Consider the following 23,192-nt stretch of genomic DNA (forward strand, 5'->3'; position numbering starts at 1 on the left):
ATGAAACTAGGCTACAGCTCCCATGATAATTTACCGCCGCAGGTACTTCTTACTATTCTCTGCCGTCCGTCAACGCGTGCAGCGTTTGCTTCTCTCCGTCCTGCTGTTATTAGAGCCACGACCCCTCGACATACCAGTGGACTCAACTCTTTTGGGGCTCATGGGAAATTGTGTTCATTGAAGTGTGCCAAAGTAAACCCTGAAATGTTGAATAAACAGTATTAGATCATCCAAACGATTACAGTCCTTATCTCGACATATAGAGCGAACCACACTACATGCCGTGTGACGGATGTCAATGGGATTTTAAAATGAGGTTTTTCTTACTTCTTAAATTAGAACCCAGAAGTTCCAGTTTCACTCTCTAGAGGGGCCTTCCAGTATCAATGTTCACCTCCGGCAGATTACCGGTGCGTGCTTGTGGTCGTCATTCAGTATCGACTCAGTATTTTGGGATTATTACGGTGTCAGACTGGAACACATTTGATATTTTAGATATATGGTTTAAATACACACATGCCTCGCATTAATTAACATGTAGCAATGTCCTTATGTGCTTCCAACTATAGTGTTGTATAGTGCATTACAAACCATTTGACTAGTTGTTTTTAAATGAGCACTGGAGAACTGGGGCTTCCTGGATGAAGTCGCCTTCAGTGGGTTCGTGACAATAGGCCTTTAATGGAGACCCACAATCTGCAGGAGCCATCTCTATATTGGTGAGTGTGGAGGGACAAGTTTCCCTCAGGATTTGGAATACAGACTACAGATTTATTTGTGCCTGCAGTCCCTCATTATTTTCTTGACACACTGCATGTATCTTAAGATTACCTCCGAGGAGCTCCTGGATGGGATCAAGGTATGAAGAGGGAAGGTGTGACATCAGTGATCTGATGCTCTTTCCCTCCCGTATAAGTGACATCCAACCGACACACGTTCAACGATTTATTGTCAAGATAAATAAACAAGAAACAGGGAAAAATAAAACATTTTTTAAATATACTGTAAAAATAAATGTTCCTATATATTTCTTCGTCTTCTCCGATCACCTCTATCTTTCCTCTGACAGGCCTCAGGTGTGAATGAGGTCATACTGAATGAACACCTGCTACAGGACGACTCTCCAGAGAGCGTGCGGGACGCTTTCACTGAGATACTCGGTCCTCGTTCTTCCAGTTCTTAAAGTGTCTGCATACCACAGAGGTGCTTTACTGCGAGTCAGAATAAATCGCAATCTCTTGGATCCTCTTTTTGCACTGGGCACGCTGTGGTTACAGGTACTTGAAACAGGAAGATCCTTCATTCATGTTGCACCTTTGATAAAGTCAATAGTGTTTGGGCAGTGCAATAACTGATATCTCCCTCAGGACCTGTGTGGAGAGGAGGAACTGAGCAAGCTTTGCACGCAATGGGTAGAGTATTTTATTTCCCTCTATTCTGCTTTTCTCCTCTTGGGAAGTGTTTATACTACAGGGTCACACTTCTATTTCACAGGCTGTTCAAGTGTATTTATACGTGTTTGCTTCCCAGGACTCCCAGTGGGCCCGGACTGGTGGATTGGCCTCGTTACAAGAACTACCTGAAGCTGAAGCTGCAGCAGACAATTGGCCCGAGGGCTGAAACAGAAGCTCATTTCCTTGATAAACTAACAAAGTCTCACCCCGCTAATGATGAGCTGTGATCATAGACCTTCAACACATATTATCACACAAAAGAGCGAGGACGTCGTCGATTGTCACGGTTTGCTGTTGAGCGTGTTGCGTCTTTGCAGCTGGACGTGGTGCTGGTCAATCTGGCGGAGCTCCCAGTGTGGACATGCGGCTTGATTTGTGCTGCTGCTTTTGAGCACAGGCTGCGGTGGCGGAGTCCACGTCACCTGCAAAGACGGAGACGCTTCGTTAAAGTCGTCATGCCTTCATTTGATATTTACTATGGTGAACATGGCACACAGACGGTGTTGTTGTTGTACCTGAGATTTGAGGACGCGTAGCTCACTGTGAACTTTCCTAAACTTCTTCTCTTGCTCCAGATACTTGTCCTTCAGCTTCTCCCTGTCCCTGCGCTCCGTCAAAAAGTCCTCCTTGTAGACTTCGGCCTAAAAATGCACGAGGAGGAGACATGAAACAAGGATTCAAATAGGCGACCGCCTTAAAGGAGTAGCCTGAATGTTTTGGGAAACAACCTTATTTGTTTTCTTGCAGAGAGTTCGTGCAGCGGGTTAGCTTAGCTTAGCACAAAGACTGAAAACAGAGGAAAACAACTAGCCTGGCTCTCTCTGAAGGTAAAAACAACCATGAGATTGGCATCAATCTTCTCACCAAACTGTCGGCGAGAAAGCGTACTGAAAATGCACATATATGAAGGAAGCTCACCTGATGTTTCCAGACATCCTGTAGTGTTTCACTGCTCACACTGAGAGGTTGAGCAGTCTGAAGCGCCTCCTCTAGAGCCTGCACAAACATGTCAAAGCAGCTATAACACCACTGTTGTTGTGGGGGAACAGACATTTAAAACGCCTTCTCTCGGATGTGTACCATTCCAGGCCTCACCTTGTTCAATCGTCTGATCTCGTTGTGCTGATGCTGCGCTTTTCGTGTCAAAGTGCTGTTTCGTGCTCGCAGCTCTACCGCCTCTTTTTCGGCTTTTAGTAGCTCGTCTCCCGTCTGTGAGAATTTTCACGCAAGGGATCAAATTATTACACACATTTTTTTTTAAAATGAAAATACCTTGCATTGAATCTGGAATTGGAATGCACGCTGCACTTACCAAAGCGTTCTCTTTATCTTTGACTTGCTTGGATGATGTGATGTTATGTTCTCCCTCTTCACACGTCTCATGTTGCAGTAATGCTTCTAAGTCCTGGACCTGAGCGTTTAGGTAAAAGGACACAAGGCATGAAATCACTGAAACGACATAAAATCATCAAAAAGCTGACATGTGCTGAATAAAACAAGGTTTTGTGAATTTACCCTCTCTTTGTAGTACCGTACCATGGTGCGGTACTCTTTCGCCCATTTCTCATTAATAGAAAGAAGCTGAGGAAAAATAGAAAGAACAGGATTGTTTTTTAAGTACTGAAAAGTACAGGTGTGTGTGTTTTTTGGGAGGAATATAAATGTCGCTTCTGAAATGTACTCACCTCTTGCCTTTGCTCCTCCAAGAGAATTATCTGTGCTTTCATTCGGACGTCACGGCTGCCAGCTGACGCTTCTGACTGAAGCAAATAGAGCAAAAAAAAAAGAGGAACTATTAAAATGTGGCACACGGTAAGTCCATCTGTGACTGCACATCCAATTATGCAATATAACTGTTATACAAGAACTTCCGTTTACATATTTCTGGAAGTTTTGCTGTGAAGTGTTTCCAGTCATAAAGACACAAAGAACATGTTTTTTTTCAGGGAATCAGACGGTGACAACATGAGGGTGGATATTATCCTCTCGGACGTATCTTCCAATGTTGCAACTGTTAATATTACCTGAGTGACACTGTCGGGATGATAGACTGCTGCTGTGTGAAGCGTTTCTCCTGTGGAGTGGTCCGCCACACAAACCTCGTACCTGAAAACATTTGATCACATAAACAAAAATGAACATTTGGCATTTATTTGCATTTTATTAAACTGCATGAAAACACATATTTTTGAAGTCAGGACTTTCAAATGTAATGCAGTATTTGCCCACTGTATTTCTACTTTTACTTAAGGATCTGAGTACTTCTCCCACCACTGCCAGTACATCATAGGCAGTACTTTTTAAATGCAGTAATGATATCTGAGGTCAATGAGGTGATGTGCCTCACCTGTTTGTGTTCGGCAGTGATGGATACAGTCTGTGTGTCTGTCTGTTGTCTGTGGTCTGTGATCTCTCCACAGGTGGTCTGTCCATTGTGCTTTCATGTTGTGACTGTCAAAACACAGACGAGCACATACATTATACATAACAGCCATTTTTAATTAATACATATTTTAATAAATGAAAATCAATAACCCATGAATACATTTAATTAAAATAAATTAAATTAAATATATGATTTTCTTTTTAATTAATTGACAGGGACTGTCAATACATACATTGAACTTAAAAGCTGTTTTAAAATCCTTATTTATAACAGTATAATGATGCTAAATTCTCTCTGTAGATTACAGTAAGTAATACTGTGGTGGTCTAGAGGGAAACAACAGTGTATCAAATTATTGTCTGGACCTTTGTTTCTTGTAATTCCACTTCATTAACTGTCATTTCTAATACATCTATCTAATAAACACTAAAACAAAATGCCCCAAAAATAAAGAAAATGTATAATATATTGTGCTGAATATCAATAAGTGGATTAATGGAAGATGAATCAACTGAATGTTGGATAATTAATTAACTTTTTACATTTTTTATCATGTAAAAATGTCAAACATTCGCTGGTTTAACTTCCTTAGATGATACTTATTATATTATTGTATTATAGCACTTTGAAGATGTCACTTTCAGATCTTTGCATCTCAGATAGATGAAATGATTAATCAATACAAATAGAGATTCTTCAAAAACAATAATTTGTTGCACGTCTGAAATTGTCGAGATATATTTGGAGATGCTGTACTGATGTACTGAAGTGTGTATCTCGCACAAAACGGCACAACGTGACAGCTGACTCAAAGCCCACACAGAGGATGTGAAGCATCTTCACACTGTCACGCGATCAACTATAAACTCGGGCTGCACGTGGAGCTCTGACATGTCTTCATACCAACATCATTTCACACAATAAACGATCAGACGTGGAAGCTAAAGATTAAACATGAGTATATATCATTGATAAATATTGAACTACACTGCACCTGAGTTTGAGGATTTCTCTACATTATAAAAAACAAAATTCTATCTAAAATATACAGAGACACAATTTAAAATAAAATAAAAATATAAATCTCACCATCTTATTACTTTCTTGAGTCCTCGACTTGCTCTGATCCCACAACAGCTGCTATTTGAAGCAACAGATTGCTCCGCAAGTTATATTGAAGATCCCGAGTGACGTGGAAAAACCAGAACTGCCCAGTCACCTCCGGGGCAGAGCCGCGGACGGACTTTAACGAAGGAAAGGAAAGTACAAGTGGTTGATCTGCAGCACGAGCGGTAATTAATGACTTTATGGTATGGATCGATGACTAAGAGAAATAGTTGACTCCGCACTGCAAGAAATGACACACAGTTGTATTTATTTTTAGTATGGCAATATGGCTGACTGGTGTTTCTTAATACTTTCTTTGTAATATTTTACTTTTCTTTACTTCATAATTATAGGTTTTTTATTTATATTTTAACTATTGTGAATTTTTACATTTTCTTTTACTGTTTATTACTTATTTACTTATTATAATACTTGTTTGATCTTGTTTTTTACTATGTCTCTTGTTTGCACTTTAATTAAGAAAACAAAATACCACCACAGCCCTCAATTCGTCACTTTTTACAGTGTGCAGCCGGCAGGTTGCTTCACGAACTCGTCAGCGTGTTTTCTTCCTGGATTGTTGAACTGCTCACACTTAGAAGCCGGAAATCGTTTCAAAGACACAACATGTCAAAATGAAACTGCCCCCCCACACACACACACACACACAAGAAAGTAACGTGGTGGGGGGGTCTGTGGGAAAATCACACATCTCGCAGGCTGATCATGTTACTCAATGTGTTGAGTCAGAGCGGATGGTTTCAGGGAAGGAGGAGAGGGGAAAACACGCCGCCGCCGCTCCTCCAGTAATCGATACTCGGTGCAGGGGAGTCGACCCATGGCTCCGTTATTCTTCTAGAAACATGTGTTTCTGAAGCCTGTTTTGCATATTTCTCCACACAAAGCTGTGAGCCCAGCTTTTTCTTTCTTTAGACCTCCTGTTTTAAAAAATAAAAAGACAACGCGATGCAACGTGAAAATAGGCTGCAAAATTCCCATGTGACACTTTTGACACCAGTAATTACTTTTTACATTTTTCACATTTTTGACGTTGAAGTTGGAGCTTCCACTTCTATTGCTTTTAGCAGATGTTGGGGAGGTTTCAGCAGAGTATTGTGGGATATCCCACTTCAACAACAGCGAGAAAGAAAAGTCCTCCCGAATAAGGATGTTCTCTACTCTCAGCTATATGGCAGAGAAAACCAAGGCCAACGCCAGCGCTGATGACTTTAGTTGCAAATCATTAATGTAACTTTAAAGTATAACGCCAAAGACGTATTCATTTAACAGGTGTCTTTCTAGAAAGATTAGGTTTCACTAAAAATACACACTATATGTGACTTAATAAATAGATGCGACTTATAGACTACTTTTGGTTGGAGGCAGTTTTATTTGTAGTCTGATGATATTATGCAACTGCAAGACCACCTAAACCGAGACCAAGTCATGACCAAGACCAGAGGGAATAGAGACCGAGACAAGACCAAGACCAGAGGGAATAGAGACCGAGACAAGACCAAGGCCAGATCCATATGAGTCACACAAAGGATGACACATTCACAATAAAATATAAAACATGCAAATCAGAGGCACTCCCCCCCCCCCCCCCCCCCCCCCAAAAAAAGACAAATAAATAGTTAAAATTCCCTTTAATTGAAAGTCCAGCTCCAGATAGTTGTGTGGAATCGTCACATTAGCACTTCATTATGGTCTCAGAACAAGTGCCACACACACCATTAGTAGCGTCGTGTTGGTGGCAGTGACTGAAAGTGTGACGATGATTACAGTAGGCTACTTGTCACAGCACCCCATGTTGTGTTTTTTTACAGAAGGGGCCTTTCTTCATGTAACACCTGTATGTTCCCAGCACCGACAGCAGCCCGTTTACGGTACGTGTGACACAGCAGCAAGTCCCTAGAAAGGAAAGAGGAGGTTATTACTGAGCTCCTTCTTCTTCCTGCCACAACAATCTCACTTTAAAAGATTCACACTCTGTGTCACACACACGCACACGCACACGCCTCCGGTTCACACACATCACAGATAAGACATCTTGTGGCCTGCATCTCCAAATGTAAAACCAAAAGCAGGTGGCGTTTTTATGAGCACTTTCTATTCTCTTCCGTAGTTCAGTGGTTGGGTTTATTTGCATACATCGTCGTCTGACCTTCGGCCCCAGATTCATGTGAATCAAAAAGAAAAGGAAAATAATGGAAACTCAACTAAGGTTCAAAGTGTACACGTACATGTCTGAAAGTTTGTGTTTCTGTGTGGTTCGAGAGAAGAGCTCCTACTGCTTCATAGAAAGTAACACTTAAGATAAATTAATCATTATTCAGGATTAGCTTTCAATATTTTTTTACAAATAAAACACACCATCCACTTTTCTTCTGGTTGAATCAAATCAAACAAATCAAACAATTCTGTTTCAGTGTTTGCTCAAATTATTTATTTGATTTTTATTTGCACATTTCGTTATTTTGCTCACAAAAAATGTTACTTAAAGATCATTTCACACAATAATAATAATTTCATGTAATATTTCAGCATTTTATTACAAATATATTTCAAGTTTTGCCTTCAAACACCAGAAACCAAGATTATATTTTTTATATAGAAATGAGAATTAGGCCTAGAACATTTTAATTTAAAAAAACTGACCAAGAAGGGCAGAAGGGCCTTGATGGTCCCTCTAGCTGGAGATCCTATAGATGGGAGGAAGTTCCAGAAAACAACCATCAGTGATCAGTGACCACTGATCTTAGCTTTATGTCAGAGTAGCCAGACAGATGCCCCTCCTCAGTGAAAGACTCATGAAAGATAAATGATAAAAGCAACTCAGATTCTCTGGTTCGGTTGAGTCCAGGATTGAACCGTGTGACCATAAATGTAAGCATTACGTCTGAAGGAAACCAGCACCGCTCATCATCTGCACAGCACCATCCCGGTGGTGAAGTGTGGTGCTGGCATAAGTGCACTAAAACACCTGCAGAACTAGAAAACAAGATCAGACTCCATGCTGATAAAGATGGATGTGAGGCTCCTTCAATGTGTCTGTTTTTAAATGTCTGACATGTGTGATGGTTTAGAGTCATGTAGGATCTCTGTCAAGCCATAAGGAATAACTGTATTAAAGGGTTTTATTATGATCTCTTATGTACATGTCATTGTACAACCTGATATCCGTGCACCTTCCTACAACATGACACGAAGGTCCCTTTCTTAAGGTATTTGTGAAAACAGCTGCAGTGACATGAAATATGATTAACACAAACAATCATATCACCCTTCAGAATCCAAAGACGATTTCACAGCCTCGTATTTTAACATTTTATTTAAAAACATTTCAGATTCTGCCACCAGGTGAGGAGGTCAGTGGAGTTAGAAAGCAGCACTGGAAGTTCGCCCTACGGTACACGACACTTTACCACAACTCTTAAGATTTGATCAAAAGAAAAGGAGCGCTGTCATATTATAAAAACATGTGAGTGACATTCATACAAAACATTTCACATTAAATCAAACTGGTCCACAGGTACAAAAACAAGTCCCTGCATAATAATAGCACATTATCTAATATACAAAGACTTCACAGCTGGTTATTATTGTGTCTTGTATGATCTGATATTTAGTTCACCAACAGGCTCCACAGGGTTTCTCTGGATGAGAGCTGCACTCCTGGATCTGAGCTCTGCAGAGAGAGAGAGAGAGAGAGAGAGAGATAATGTACACGTCGACATTCATGTACACGTGGTGACGTCCTCTCACACAAACATGCTGAACGTACTCAGACACTTCCTTGCAGTCGTAGGTTATTCCTTGATCCAGCTCTTTCTGCAATTCCTTTAAAGATCCATTCGTGCAGTTTGTCCTGAAGAGGAAACAGAAAACATGACTTCAGGATGAACTGTCTCAGTATGAGTTTGTATCTGAGCCACTGCGGAAGAACGCACGGAACACTTGTGCACTTATCACACTCAAAATGAACAACCAAAGAGGACGGTAATGTTGCAGAAGTCTTGAGTATGAGGAGGACGATCTTACACAAAGTTCTCCTGTGTGACCAGAACAACATTCAGGCTTTTCACCCTGGGAAAGTGGAACCGCTTCACCTCGATGCTCGCAAACACACTGACAACAACAATGAAAGAGCACAATTTACTCAGCAAAACCACGTATACTATATACTGTATGTAATCCACAAAATCAGTCTTATAAGAATGCAAAGAAATGCTAATTGTTTGTTGGCTGACAACACAAGAGGTGCAGAGAAACTCACCTTGCAGGATGGAACGGTGTGGCGATGGATCCGTTCAGCATTACTGTGACGTCACCACAGGCCACATCTGCAAACTACACACATGAGAAAATGCACTTTAGATTCACACAACAGACACACTCTTTATTTTTTATGTTTATCTATTTAGTCCAACAAAGTGATGAACATAATAATATGTCATTGTTAGCATGAGGCCTAATTTTCCTGAATTAAAATGAACAACTATCGTTGTTGTTATTCTTAAATCTGCAATAGCTGATTACTGTTTTTGGCCACCTGGGGGCAGCAGAAACAGGCTGTGAACACAACACTGACATACCATCACTTTTTCATTTTGATAGAGTGAACTTTTGTTGTTTGTTTAGACATCCAACAGTTACGGAGCATCATTATGATTTATCCTGGGTTTTGTTTCTGTCCGCCTGATGAATGTAAGTCCAATATTAACTTAATATTTAACTTTGTTTTTGGTTTTTGTGAAAGCCGCCGCCTGCAGCAGCTGAAAATAACCCTGTGAGAGCGAACCGCTAAACAATGAGTTGAAACTCAATACAAAGCTCTGTAAAGCCAAGCAGAGCTGCAGATTCAGGTGATGATTCTCCGTAGGTTCATAACAAGTAACCCTCTCTCACGTTGTTTTCCACAGCGTCTTTTGATGCATTTTTATTGTAGAGATATCGGTTATAAACGCAACTTGCTGAAAAGATTTTACAATGTGTCTTGCTGCACTTTAAACTTTCTAGGGTGACGCAAGGTTGGGTTTGCTTCATATCACACTAACTGTGTATCTGTTGTACGTTCTTAAAGATGCCAGCAGCAGCTAATGTTAAAGCCATTTCAACTATTACTGTTTTTATTCTCTCATGCTTCAATTTTATGCAAAACCCTTTTTTTGTGTTTGTTTTCTATGCTGTCTATGGTTCGTTTTGTGTCTCTGCGTGTCCATGTTTTATGTGTTGCTAGTATTATCACAGATTAAAACCCAAGACAAACCAAACCAGGGCTGCTCTGAGTGCGTGGGTTGCCACCGCTCGCTCAGGAGAGAGCTCCGCAATGTGGCTCCATGGAGACCGACACAAAGCCTCATTGACGGAGGACCGGGCTGACTGACCTTTTTCTTCCCTCCGCTCCACCACCATCGCTTCAGCACAGGAGGTGTTTCACCTCGTGCTCCACACGTGTTATTCAAACCACGGCTTGATCCCACAACTGTCGTATTGTTGCCAAAAACGAGAGAATTCTTGTTGATGACTTACAGAGGCTGAGACTCTGTTCCAAAAGGAGCGAACAGTGTTGTTCGCACAGTCGGTCCATCCCGGGCAGCCGGTAGTGAACGTTTCTAGAACGACAAAAACGCAGAGTCGACAAGTTTTTTGCATTTCAATAAAACAAAACAGAAACCTCAGGACATCACACACTGAGACAGAAAATAAGTGGTAGAAACAAACATGACATAGTCAGAAAATCAAAACTTTGTGCATAAAAAAGGAAAAATGTATAAATGAACAAACGTCAACTAGAGATGCTATCAGCACCATAAAACAACTATGATGCATATCATGGAATACATTTCAGATCTTTGCCCAAGATGCAAAACTGAGACAGCTAATCTTATTCACATGTTCTGGAAATTAAATCAATTCAATATTGGAGATTCTTAAAGAGATTATTGGGTTGTTCACCTAAACTAGCCTTACTGGGCCACACACCTCACACCCGTCTCGCCCCAAAGAAACAAGTTGCAGTTCCTCAAATTGCTTCATTCTGGAAATTGACAGCTGTTGTGGGTTGACTACGAGATATGTTTGACATACGTATGCATCTGTGTAGTTACATTTCTGTGTACAAATGTGTGTACATTTTGTGTTTAATCCACCAAATGTATTATGTTTGTCTTGGGTGGGGGGACTGGATTTGTGGGATTATTATTACTATTATTACTATTATTATTATATATCAATATTGTGTCTAACAAAAATTGCATAAATAAATTGTCTTTAAAAAGAACAGATGAAGAAGCTTCTTAGATGCTTATGTCCCTTTTTTGTTAACTGCTGATGATTTTTGATGATATTTTTGGTGCTATTACTGCAACGATGAGGATGCTCTCAATACCAGCAGGATAAAATAGCATTATACCTCCAAGAGAAATGTAAACTTTGTTCTTTCTCTTTTCTGAGAGCTTGAGCTAATTTGGGATCTGTTGCAAGCCAAAGGGCATGAAAGCCCTTGCTGCTACCCTTCTTTCTGTGTCCTTTATCTTTTAATCTATTTGGTAGATGATGATACTACACTTTGCTGTGAGGTTGTCGACTGGATGAAGAGTCTTACCACTGCTGCCCTCCTTTCCACACCAGGTCAGCCCGTTCAGCACCGCTCCCAACAGAGTTTTCTCGACGGTGTAAAAACAATCCCTCTTCTCAGTGAAGTCATGGACCACATCCTTCGTTTTGCTCCAGAATATCTTCTAAACACCCCCCCCACCACACAAAAAAAAGCACAGATGCTGAATGTATTGTGCTGCGTTATTAAAGAGCGGATCATGTGCACGCGGTCTTGTGATGAGAGCTGTTTACTCTGTTGCATTCAGGCTTGAAGGGGACCGCGGCCATCAAAGGGTCATAGGCTTCCATGGGAACCTCACACGGGTCCAGCCCTACGTAGGCTCGCTCAAACACACCCCAAAGCTTTTGACAGTCGTATCTGCAAAATAATGGAGAGTCTGGTAGATGCTGTGTATGAATTACAGTTTATTTAGTATATTTGTTTGGAAAATGGGAAAATAAACTATTTCAAGTAAGAACTGGGCGTGGTTGAGAAGCAGTTTCAGCTTAGTTTTGATGCATAATGGTGACGAATATTAATGTGCTTATGAATCAGCATGCTGGGGGGATTCATATGTTTTGAAGTACAGTTCATTTGGTAATATAAATGAATTTGAATAACAGAAACAGAGCATTTACTCCCTCCCTTATGTGATGTTTTATTTCACTCTACGCTAGTTGGAGTTATGTGTTTTATAAAGCACTTTGTTTAAAAAAAAAAGTGCTTGATTATCATTGTAAAGAAACGATGTGAAAACTGGGTCATTGTTGAACGTGTCCAATTTTTATCTCAAGTCAACGTTGGCTTAGTTACAATAAATAAGACAAAAACTACAAGTACATGAGAACCACTCATTACACAGCGGACCGACACAAACAGCGTTCAGAGAGGAGGCCAGTTAAGTAATCATTGATCAGAGCACCAAACTGACCAAACATCTGGACTGAACTCCAACTCAAACATTACATTTAGTGTCTCACTTCCCAGAAAGCACTTATAATGATCCTTCACTCTTTATTCTGTGACTCACTGGTACATGTTAATATTGCTCGAGATTGCAAGCACACACGCTAACTTATCACTATTTCGCAATATTTGTTTGAAAGTATAATCAACACCCTGCCCTTTGTAGCCTACATATAGACTACCAGGACACTTATATGGTTATTTATTCTGGTGTCATTTTAGCTGTGTTCATGCACCTGTTGTCATTCTCTTGTATTTTATTGACTTTATTGTATTTCAATGTATGTGGCCGTTATGACCATTTAATTCCCTATATCGGGGATTAATAAGGTTATGCATCCATCCATTCCTCCATCCAGAAAGCTGTTTCTGTGATTTACTTTACCCTCATTGATATGAATGGGGTGGACAAGAAACACCTGTCAGTGTAACGCATTCTCAGTTCAACAGCACCACAAACGACATTCTCCTCCACATTAACCTTGTGTTAGACTGCATTAGTTCGTGCATTGTTAGTTAGAATCGGAGTTTTCAGACTTACTGTAAACATTTATCTTAAATTGTATTCAAAATTGAGTTATTCTCAGTCTCCAAGCTGTGTGGTTCAATTCGTGACATGTAGGCCTACATCAACTTTTAAAACGCTTACCCCTTGAACTTCTCACACCTCTCAATGAATGTTGTCTTAAGTGTGCGTGTATTCTGCCGGACCGTCAGTCCCAACACAACGGCGACGACAATAATCAGCAGCAGGACAGCGACGACACTTAAAATAATACGGCGTCTCCTGCGCCTCTTCTCCGGAGAACGAGTCTCTCCACGCTCCATTTTAAAAAGCGCTTGAAAAAAAGTCTTAACACAGCGGAAACCTGGCGGTCGACCCCGTTAGTTGTTGTCAATGATATGACGCTCGCTCTCGTTCTTCTATTTGTGGAGGAGCGCAGCAGCGCACTCGCTGAGCGCGCGCACGTGCGTTGGCTCGTGGGCTTGTAGGCTCCAATCGGGGATCGGTCGAGGTGGAGCTGCCCAAAGTGAGACCCGAGGGACACAAAAAGGACCGTTAAGCACTGGTGGAAAGTAACGTGGTGCGTTTACTCACATACTGTTCTTAAGTACGATTTGTGAGGTACTTGTACTGCACTTGAGTGTTTCCATTTGCTTAATACTTGCACTCCACTACATTGCAGAGGCAAACATTGTACTTTTTACTCCACTACATTTATATAAAGTTACTTTGCAGATTCAGATTGTTGATACAAAATATCACCAGCAATATATGATGTGTCATCATATATTGCTGGTGAACACTTTTACTTTTACTTTTACTTGTGCACGAGTATTTCTAGTTTGGTGTTACCTTTACTCAAGTACGAAATCCCCCCCAAAACATATCTTCAAACTAGCTTTGGAGTGTAACGTGTTTAGAGATAGATCCCTATTCTGCCCCACTCATTGTGCCCACAAATCACAAAAGAATATCGTATAATGAAGTTAAAAAATAGAATAAATTGTAGTTTTGTTTTCTATTGAAAAAAAGCCCAGATGAAGGTATTTATGCAGTTTCTTCTCATGCAGGAATACGTCTTTATTTTTGCTGACCTAAATCAGTGAAATGCATATATGATATGTATACAAACATGTAATATTGAAATATATGGAACCAGCCTACAATAAATCTGCCATGTGTTTGTTTTTATTGAACTACTGTAATTTCCATCAATGGCAGCCACAGCTCCTGCTATATACGTGTGGTGCAAGCATAAACTAGTTTGGACGGTTCATCATTTGCATCTCCTCTGCCTTTGTGGTTTTCCAAATTGTTGGCTCTTGTTCTTTCACCTTTCTTTTATATAAGGAATGTTGGCAGATTAATAATAGAGATATTCAAACCAAGGAGGTGCTACAGTATCTGGGTGAAGTTCCTGTAATGAAACAATCAGCTGCCGAAAGAACTCAAAGGTCACGCAGGAGCTTTCAGAACGTGAGTGAACATGTTGTGAAATGCGCAGACCTTTGAGTGTCAGCAACACTAAATGTTAACCACTCCAATAAACTGGTTCCACATTTCTGTTTTGCAGGATGATTATTTAGTTTACGATTCAATAATTCAGCCTTATCATTTAGTGGATGTTTGTTGCGCTAATTAGCTTGTAGCATCAATAAATGACATGCACGGTGATCAGTGGTGGAAAATAACTAAGTAGAATTACAGCACTTAAGTACAATAATAGTATTGCTTTCTACTAAAAAGGTTAACATCAGACTTTTTAAAACTTCACAAGCTAACCAGCAGTATGTAAATTAATCAAAATTAGCCCCATATTTAACAGCGGCAACGTTAAAGTGATGTACTCATTAACGCATCAGTTATTATGATTAAAAGATATATATTATTCGGAAATGGTTCCTGTCTGCATAATAGGTCCTTTTGGTTGGTTAAGTATATTTTAGAATCAGAAATCAAAAACGGTTTTATTGTGAAGAACTTTACATAATACAAGGAATTTGGCTTGGTGATCGGTGCGTAACAATAAACAATGAACACTCGAACACTCGAATATTCAAAACAAGCAAATTAAGAGTATATGCTAAAACAAGTATGTTATTGAAGTGTCGAGTGTAGCAGAGTTGTTGTGCAAAGGTGTGTAACTGTAAGTAATTGTCCTGGGGCTTTGTTGATGAACCTATCACGGTGAGGCTTGGCCTCGTGTGTGTGTGTGTGTGTGTGTGTGTGTGTGTCTCCTGATTGCTCTCATTCACTTCACCTGTGCTCAATCACCTGCCCCTGGCTTTTCCCTCCGCCGACCCCACACATATAAACTCATGAACCCAAGTGCAGACGGGAGGAAACAGTGTGTTGTGGCGTGAGGTCTTGGTCCTAATGGACCGCAGCCTCCTGCCAGAGAGAAGGGACTCAAACAGTCTGTGTCCAGGGTGAGAGAAGGTACAAGCTTTCTTGCCCTACTCAGTATCTTCTTCCAACACTGATAACTATGTTATGGCTAAATATTCAAATCAAACTCAAAGCTGCCGTTTTCATTCTAGGATCTACTTTTGAAGTTAAAAGAGCACACTGCATGTGGTTGTGTCAGAGAACACTAAACAAATTACTTGCAACTCTTCTACATCATAGAAGAAGTTCAGCCTGTGTAGCATTTTCCCTCGTGTCCTTTGAACCCATGAACACAGACAGCAGGACATGTATGACCAGATTGACAAAAATGAGCTGATCCAGCAAAATGAACCTCAGTTCATCCAACAAATGTGCTCAGATTTAATTAAACACACTGATTTAAAATGAAAAAATACATCACAAGCACAAAACTGAAACTGGATTTTGACATAAGCAGGACTAAAATGAGGTAACACACCGTAAGACTATCATCACGTCAGCTGATATTTTGCTTTAGAGTAAATGTCAATAAGCACAATCCAGCAGGATCTCTCAGCTGCAGAAAACAGATCAATGTTGCACTTCAGGAGGCTTTCTGACCTAATCTGCTAATGAAATAGAATCAACGAAAAGAACGAGGTGTAAACCAAAACACTTTATTTTAGGAAATCTTTTGAGCGTCCAGTTTGATTTAGTCCACTTTTAAATATGATCAGAATACATGCATCATCTGTGGGTGAGTCAGTTAAACGTGAGGCTGCTTCTGAGGGAGAAGCTGTTTGCACATTTCTGGCATGAGGACTGTTTGGGGTTCTGGATACACTGAAGGATCATCAGGGTCCTGTGGACAAATATCATTTGCATTACTCATCAGGAAGTTCATTATTAACCGGTAAACAACATCTGTATCTGTATCACACTTTATCTGCCTGTCTATATCTATCTGTGTGTCGCTCTAGAGGAAAAACAACTTTTGTTTAATTTGATGAACGTCACTTACTCATCGTTGTCTGTGCAAGTCCAGCTGAAACCTCTGGACCGGAGGATCTGGATCAGGTCTACAACGGATCCCTGACTACATGATTCTCTATTAAAGAGGGGGAAAAAGGGACTTGTGGATTTAAATATTAAACACTTTTTGTTAAGTCAAAAATTATAAAGCTGGAACTAATAGCAATACAAATGGTTGATAATAATTAAAGTCATTAAAGGGTGACTTATTGGAAAGTGGTAATGATTTATGTGAAAGTAACTTTGCGCTCTTTACTGTGTTTACTGTAACACAACATATGCTCAGATAAAAGGTCCCTCTAGATCGGTCACCACCTTTATGTTGACATAATCCAGCCTGTGTGGGTCCAGACCGTCCAGTTCAACACTTCCAAACATGCTGTGAGTTAAAAAAGAAAGAAAAGAAGAAAGAAATATATATTTTATACATACTCAACAAACACCGTTGCTAAAACAGTTGCTTCTTAATTTATTTATATACCTTTTCCTATTGAAGGCGTTGGAAATAGACCCGTTCAGTAACACAGTGATGTTGCCACATGCCATTTCTGCAAACTAACAAACGGGTGAAGAAATTCACGTGAGAGCAATTATTCCACTGCTGTTTTTGGAGCAGTATGTTGCATATGAATGATAAACGACACAGCTGTGTGCACCGAACTGAAACATTTCAGCAGTTTGGACAGTAAACTCACATTTTGTGAGGCTTGCCTCCACAAGGAATACACCGGGTGATGTCTACATGCCGCCCACGCCGGACACGAACTGAAATCAAAACCTGTGTGTCAAATTCACAGCTATCAGTTAGAAAAAGTGTCATCACCTTGATAATATTCAAATGAGACATGAATGAATGGTGAGAAAAACAAGTTTAGGTGTTGAGTTGACATACAAATAAAATAAAACCCTACAGGCACATGGAAACATTTAGGAGCACATCTGCAGCTGCCTGAACCGTGATATTTAAGTTGGATCCCGGTGCTACCAAGTGATCTGCTCTACATTTCTTGATTGTAAAAACATCTGGATGAAAGCACAATTGAATAAGCTGTCTGTTGTCAAGATTTTAAAAGAATGATAATGGAAAAATTAGTATATAATTGTTAACTTGGTATACATGTGGATTATTTTAAACAATTTAAAGATGCATTAACTGACTTTATAGCCACCTGGGGGCAGCAGAAACAAGTTGTGAACACAACATATACTGACATATCACTTAGCAGTTACAGAACAACATTATCATTCATTTGATGTTGTGTTTTTGTTCAATATTCACATAATACTCGTAGTCTTTTAGCTATGTTTTGGTCCCTACCGACTTTTTGGGAGCTTTTTAGCTTCGTCATATTCAAATTGTGGGTTGTACCTCAACTCCAACAAATGAATTTATGGTAAACGTTACATCATGATTGAGTTACTTTAGTGTTTTACCAACTTGGAGGTCACTATCTCTTCAATGGATCACAAGATAAATCTGATGGTTTGTGTAATAATTAATCGGACGGGAAAGAAGACAATTGTTGTTCTGCTACAGCCAGATGTTTCTCTAATCTTTGCTTTTTTTCATGTGAATGTTTTTGAAAAGACAATTCCCTCTTTTATTTTGTTTGCGTTGTCTCGTCGTTGTTGAAACTAGAAACGATCTACCGGAGTCTTCCTCTTGTCCACACCAGACGAGGTCGTTGAACATGTAGCCAACCAGCGTGTCCTCCAGGGTCCAGAAGTCACGTTCAACAGCGGTGTAGCTGTGCACCAGCCTCCTGGTTTTACTCCAGAAGAGACACTAGACACAAGGGAAGGGAAATGTAAAGCAGCTTAACTCAAAGGTCCTCCATCGAATGAGGTATCGGTGAATAACGATCAACAAAAATATCATTTCAGAGCTCTTCTCACCCTGTCACAAGGCCACGTTTGTGGAGTCGCATGAAACATCTGATGATAATCCACCGTCACGTTGAAAGAGGACTGACGGACAACCGACTCCTCAAACTGTCTCCAGATGTCCTCGCAGTCAAACCTGCACACAAAGAGCAGTCAGTCAGTTGGTCGATTGACAGAAAATTAATCTGCGACTATTTTGCCAATCAATTAATCGCTACACTTGCTTAATCAAAAGAAAAGTTGTTGTTTTTTAGTGCTGGTTGGAGAAATAAGACATTTGAAGACGTCATCTTGGATTCTGATTCTTTTTTTTACATTTTGTAGGCCAAGCAATTAATCTATTTATCATTAAACATGCCAAAATCCAACTGTTTCAGCTGGTTTACCACTTTGCTACGATTGTAAACTGAGATGAATTTGTTTTTTTGGACTGTTGGACAAAACATGACATTTAAAGACAAGTCACCTTGGGCTCTGGGAAAATTAAGATGGACATTTTATAGACCAAACAATTACTCAGGAAACTAATCCATGGAATAATCGATAAAGATAATCATCATTCGTTGCAGCCCTAATGTTTTTGATGCATGTATGGAAAAGTCGTTGTTAAGCAAAAGACCTAAACAAGCCATAATATGTTCTTAACGAAATTGAATGACATTTCATGATGTAAACCATGAAAGCCTCAAGCCCTTTTGGGATCCAACAAAAGTGATAACTGACTGTATCTAGACATGAAATGACATATGAGAGTTTTGCAGCCAGAATTCCCCATGACATAAAACGTCTTTTCATTCAAAGCCTAACAACATGCCCTCATTACATCGTAACCATTTATGTTTCTTTCTACAGAATCGCAGAGAAGAAAACAACTCATTCAGCATTATATCAGGACAAGCGCCACTGCCCTTCATGGGCTTCGACGCCAGCCTGATGGTTTATTGACTTTTTGCCAGCCAAGAGTCTTCTGCTTTGGGAGGAAATCAAGTCACAGGTGACAAAGTCAAAGGTAATTTATACAGGAGTCTCACGAGAGATTGTGAAAGTTATAACATGAGTATAAGTCCTCGGGCAGTATACGTTACCTCAAGCTGGGGTTAACTACTGTGATGTAATTGTAGCACCTTCCAACCACAATGTGTTTAATGTTGGGGGTAGTCCCCAGCTGTGCGCTCGGTTGAACGGGGCAGAGCGGGAACATAATAAACCCTTTGAAAAGTGGACACAAAGACGGAGGAATGAACACTTTATCTATCACATTTGGGAGGGGCACATCAAAGGAGAGGAAAGTTACTTACATACTGTCACGCTGGTCATTACAAAGTAAACAGATGTTTGAGTGGAGCTCATGATAGTGAGACCCTGGACTGCCTCCACCTCTTGTCGGTACACGGTTTAATCCACTTTACTGTAGATCAAAAGCAGTGATCAGTGTTTGATTTGACTCCAGGCCAGCAGCTACTTTCTCACGAGGAAACAAGGTGTGTGTTTGCTGCTGCTGCTTGATTGACTGATATTTTCTGGTAGCATTTACAAAAACTTCCTCCCACGTTTTTTCTTTTCTTTCGAACCTGGCAGCTTTTCCAGGAGATTAACACATAATGATGGCTGACCTTTAGAAAACAATAAACGTCCCGGCACAACAAGGAGATACACAAAAGATACACATTTTTAGTTTTAAATGATAGTAGTTAGCACATGCAATCATAAAATGCTGTGAGAAGGTAGGTAAACAGTTTTATAATCCAGTGAGAAAACGCAGAAGTAAATGCTCACCTGGTTCCACGCAGAAGGTGAACTTGCAATAAATGACTTGATGCTCAGGTCAGATTTCTGTCGTGAGTCCCGTCGTGGTGCGATCGGATGTGTCCCCTCCTCTCAGGGATAATGGTTGAAATGACCGAGAGACTTGTCTTCACATGTCGACAAACACAGCCCACTGAGACATGCTACGAGGACAGATGAGATGTTTGTTTTTCCAGCGTCCTGACGCATAGAGTAGATCCACATGACTCCCATCATGGTACCAATTAGAATGTATCCACACAGAGTGTACGCTGTTCTCTGGGTCATGGTGTGACAGGCTGGAGGACGAATATGTGGTTGTCTTCATTATTGAATACCCTGCATTATCATTATTATTATCACTATCAAATCAATTATAGGGAAATGTGTACAGTATGAGTCAGGAGTAATTTGTTGAAAAAAGTAAATGTTATTTTGTAAAGTAGCCTACTTCTTTTTATTCATTTTTTAGGTTTTACGGGAAAAACGTACACTGACGACAGGAAAGTGTTCATACGGGATAATGCATCAATCACAGGAGTCGTTTTCTTTCATTCTTCATAGTTGGTACTTTACTTGCAATGCTTAAAGCTACCACAAGGAACTTTTATTTTGTGTCGATTCTGGCACATTGTTTCCTCTCGTTGCGGAATTTAAGAACACCAGATCTGAGGTTTGCTTGGTAAAATCAGCAGCTATAATAAAAGTACCATCTGGTTGTTTTGTCACGTCTCTGCCAATGACCTCCTACAATTCAGTGATTTTTTTTAAAATTTGCATTGGGAGGAAAGTAAACATCTGCAACAAAGGCACTGGTGAGTTCTCTGTGCAGATATGGCCAACATCTTAAAAGGTCAACATCAGGGAAACATTGTCCATTAACTTTGAAAAAATGTTGGCATAGCACTCCAAAATAAGAGGATGAACATTCACACACCTGCTATCCCTTCATTTGTTATCTTCTCTGTGTATTTCTTATCATCATTGCAAATGAGAGGAACCTCAATGATTTTCGATGCTTAAATAAAGGTTTAAACGAATGAATGAAAATGATTTCCAGGAGTGACAGCGACGCTGGTAATTTGTCCATCATGTCCAAATGTGATCCTGCAGACACCAGCTGTAGCAGGAACTACCACAGAAACAGTTTTGAGTACTTTCCTACAGATAGTTGACATAAAAATGTAGATTGCGTTTGAAGATCTGTTGGAAGTAGGGGGGTAGAAAGTGGCCTGGTTTGGTGTTACTTTTGTTTTGTTAATATATGTATCTACAGATAAATGATATGGAGTCTAACAGACCTCGGATAGTTTCACTTAAGGTTTTCACCAAATACAGAAAGTGTGAATTGACTGAATGTGATTCTCATTGTACTGCCTTGTCCTAAAATAAAGAAAAGGCAGTGCTCTATAGTTTGAAGTTTAGATTTAAGGGATGCCTAAAACTGTCTTCTCATTAACCACTTGTGATGGTTTTGAATTTCTGGCTGCACCACTTCGTGTGATTAAGTCCGCCTGAGGGTAAATCTGTAAAACAGTTTGGATCATAGTGCCCTTTTGTTTAAAAGCTAATTGCATTTTTAGCGCTCCGCGCAGGAGGACAGAGGGTCTTCACAAGACTGCCAGAGTTTGACATAAAACGAATATGAAAAGCAAGCAAAAATCTGACTCAAGGCGTATATCACTGTTTTCATACATTATTCATGACTTCATTGACAAACTGAAATGTAGCGTCAGGGAAATGCCATAATATCTAATATAATAATGACATACTGTACTTCCCCATAATGTAAAGTATACAGTAGGATGTGTGTAAATGTGTTTCTTGTAAGCAGAACCAACATCTTGCCACTAGGGGAAGTTTATGAATCATGAACTCAAGTAAAAGGAAGCTTAATGTTAAAATAACTTAAGACCGAAATTATTTCCACAGACATGCAAAGTAGAGGAAATAATTTGAATATTCGAAAGGTATCATGAGACTCTCTGTTTTCTGTTAAGACACTAAGTCCAATCAATATTTCACTATAATCTAAATTACAAGTCAACAATTTGTACATTGTTTGCCTCTTTTTAAAATGTCTTTTCACTTTCATTGATTTTGCAATTTGGGCTTTCTTGATTTGTTTTTTTGGGGGGGGGGGGGGGGGGGGGGTTGTAGTTTTACCCCCAAGAGATGTAGTCCAAACATACATGAACAAGTCCTTCATGATGATTCCTAAACGTGTTTAATGACACAGGCAGCCACACACCAAAAAATGCAGAAAAGCAACCAATTCCTATTTTTCCTTTTCCTGATTTTACTTGACTAAAGTGACAAAGCGTGCCTTTGTAGCTCTGGAGTTATATGCAAAGTCTTATATTATTGCATATCGAAGAATGTGCATATTAATCTTTAGGGAAATAGGTTTCAACATGGATTCCCTTAAACGACAACACCCTGCAGCAATAAAGATTCCTACACAAGACAGCCGATATATTTGTGCATTAGATCCCATAGAGTGCTGCTGCTGCCACCTTCTGGACAAAAAAAGGTTTTATATGTTTATTATATTTACATTGTTAAAACAAGGCAGATTTCCCCCACGCTCTATCACACAACTTACATATGCTAAAATTAACACCATGGATATCTAGAAGAATGATTTATTTAAATACCCTAAAAAAACACAAACAAGGTTGATTTGAAGTATGTGTCATGCATGAACTTATATCAATATTAGGCAAAGATTATCAGCAGTGTTAGGCTATGCTGTTGTTTGGATTTATAGATAAATATTGAACCTAACAACAACAGTTCAAAGTACCAGTTCAAAAAGCAAAATTGGCTCAACTTCGTCATCTTGAACCGTGTCGAAATGGCGAATCTTTCCACAGTCACAGGGTGGGCAGTGTTTGGATCCAGAGTGAGGTCCTTCCAGTCTGATACAAACAGTAGAATGAAAAATATATATATTATATATTTGAAGAAGGGGCTATCAGGTCATTCGATATGATTGATACATAAATCATCATACATTCTTCCTGTTACCATTTAAAGTACATGAGTCTCATTTTCTTGTTTTTTTGTATTGCCACCAACGCATTTGTTCACTTTGTTTGT

General features: G+C 39.8%; 3 protein-coding genes and 1 long non-coding RNA gene across 4 annotated transcripts; all 4 read right to left on the reverse strand.

Annotated features, from left to right (window-relative positions):
- Positions 1–938: 938 nt before the first annotated feature.
- On the reverse strand, positions 939–3,181 carry LOC142937674 (TNFAIP3-interacting protein 3-like). The gene is made up of 7 exons (XM_076080723.1): positions 3,140–3,181; positions 2,970–3,035; positions 2,767–2,865; positions 2,550–2,663; positions 2,373–2,450; positions 1,970–2,095; positions 939–1,876 (listed from the first exon to the last, which is right to left on the reverse strand). Exons 1-7 carry the CDS (start codon positions 3,179–3,181, stop codon positions 1,736–1,738), a joined length of 666 nt encoding a protein of 221 aa, XP_075936838.1. The 3' UTR covers positions 939–1,735.
- A 302-nt stretch (positions 3,182–3,483) lies between these two features.
- LOC142937707 (uncharacterized) lies at positions 3,484–5,390 on the reverse strand. The gene is made up of 3 exons (XR_012949431.1): positions 4,930–5,390; positions 3,802–3,905; positions 3,484–3,560 (listed from the first exon to the last, which is right to left on the reverse strand). It is a non-coding gene; the product is annotated as an uncharacterized LOC142937707 (long non-coding RNA).
- Positions 5,391–8,265: 2,875 nt separating this feature from the next.
- LOC142937628 (ADP-ribosyl cyclase/cyclic ADP-ribose hydrolase 1-like) lies at positions 8,266–13,398 on the reverse strand. The gene is made up of 8 exons (XM_076080657.1): positions 13,167–13,398; positions 11,803–11,929; positions 11,558–11,693; positions 10,483–10,565; positions 9,227–9,300; positions 8,992–9,078; positions 8,735–8,818; positions 8,266–8,638 (listed from the first exon to the last, which is right to left on the reverse strand). Exons 1-8 carry the CDS (start codon positions 13,343–13,345, stop codon positions 8,581–8,583), a joined length of 828 nt encoding a protein of 275 aa, XP_075936772.1. The 5' UTR covers positions 13,346–13,398; the 3' UTR covers positions 8,266–8,580.
- A 2,753-nt stretch (positions 13,399–16,151) lies between these two features.
- Positions 16,152–19,691, reverse strand: LOC142937335 (ADP-ribosyl cyclase/cyclic ADP-ribose hydrolase 1-like). Its single transcript, XM_076080186.1, is given in 9 exon segments — positions 16,152–16,251; positions 16,411–16,497; positions 16,693–16,800; positions 16,903–16,976; positions 17,117–17,199; positions 18,072–18,207; positions 18,318–18,441; positions 19,391–19,514; positions 19,604–19,691. Coding segments are annotated over 9 exon segments (888 nt in total). The 5' UTR covers positions 19,656–19,691.
- Between the last annotated feature and the right edge of the window lie 3,501 nt (positions 19,692–23,192).

Source organism: Anarhichas minor, unplaced genomic scaffold (assembly GCF_050575085.1).
Source record: "Anarhichas minor isolate MPS153535 unplaced genomic scaffold, ASM5057508v1 ptg000074l, whole genome shotgun sequence".
Taxonomy (NCBI): domain Eukaryota; kingdom Metazoa; phylum Chordata; class Actinopteri; order Perciformes; family Anarhichadidae; genus Anarhichas; species Anarhichas minor.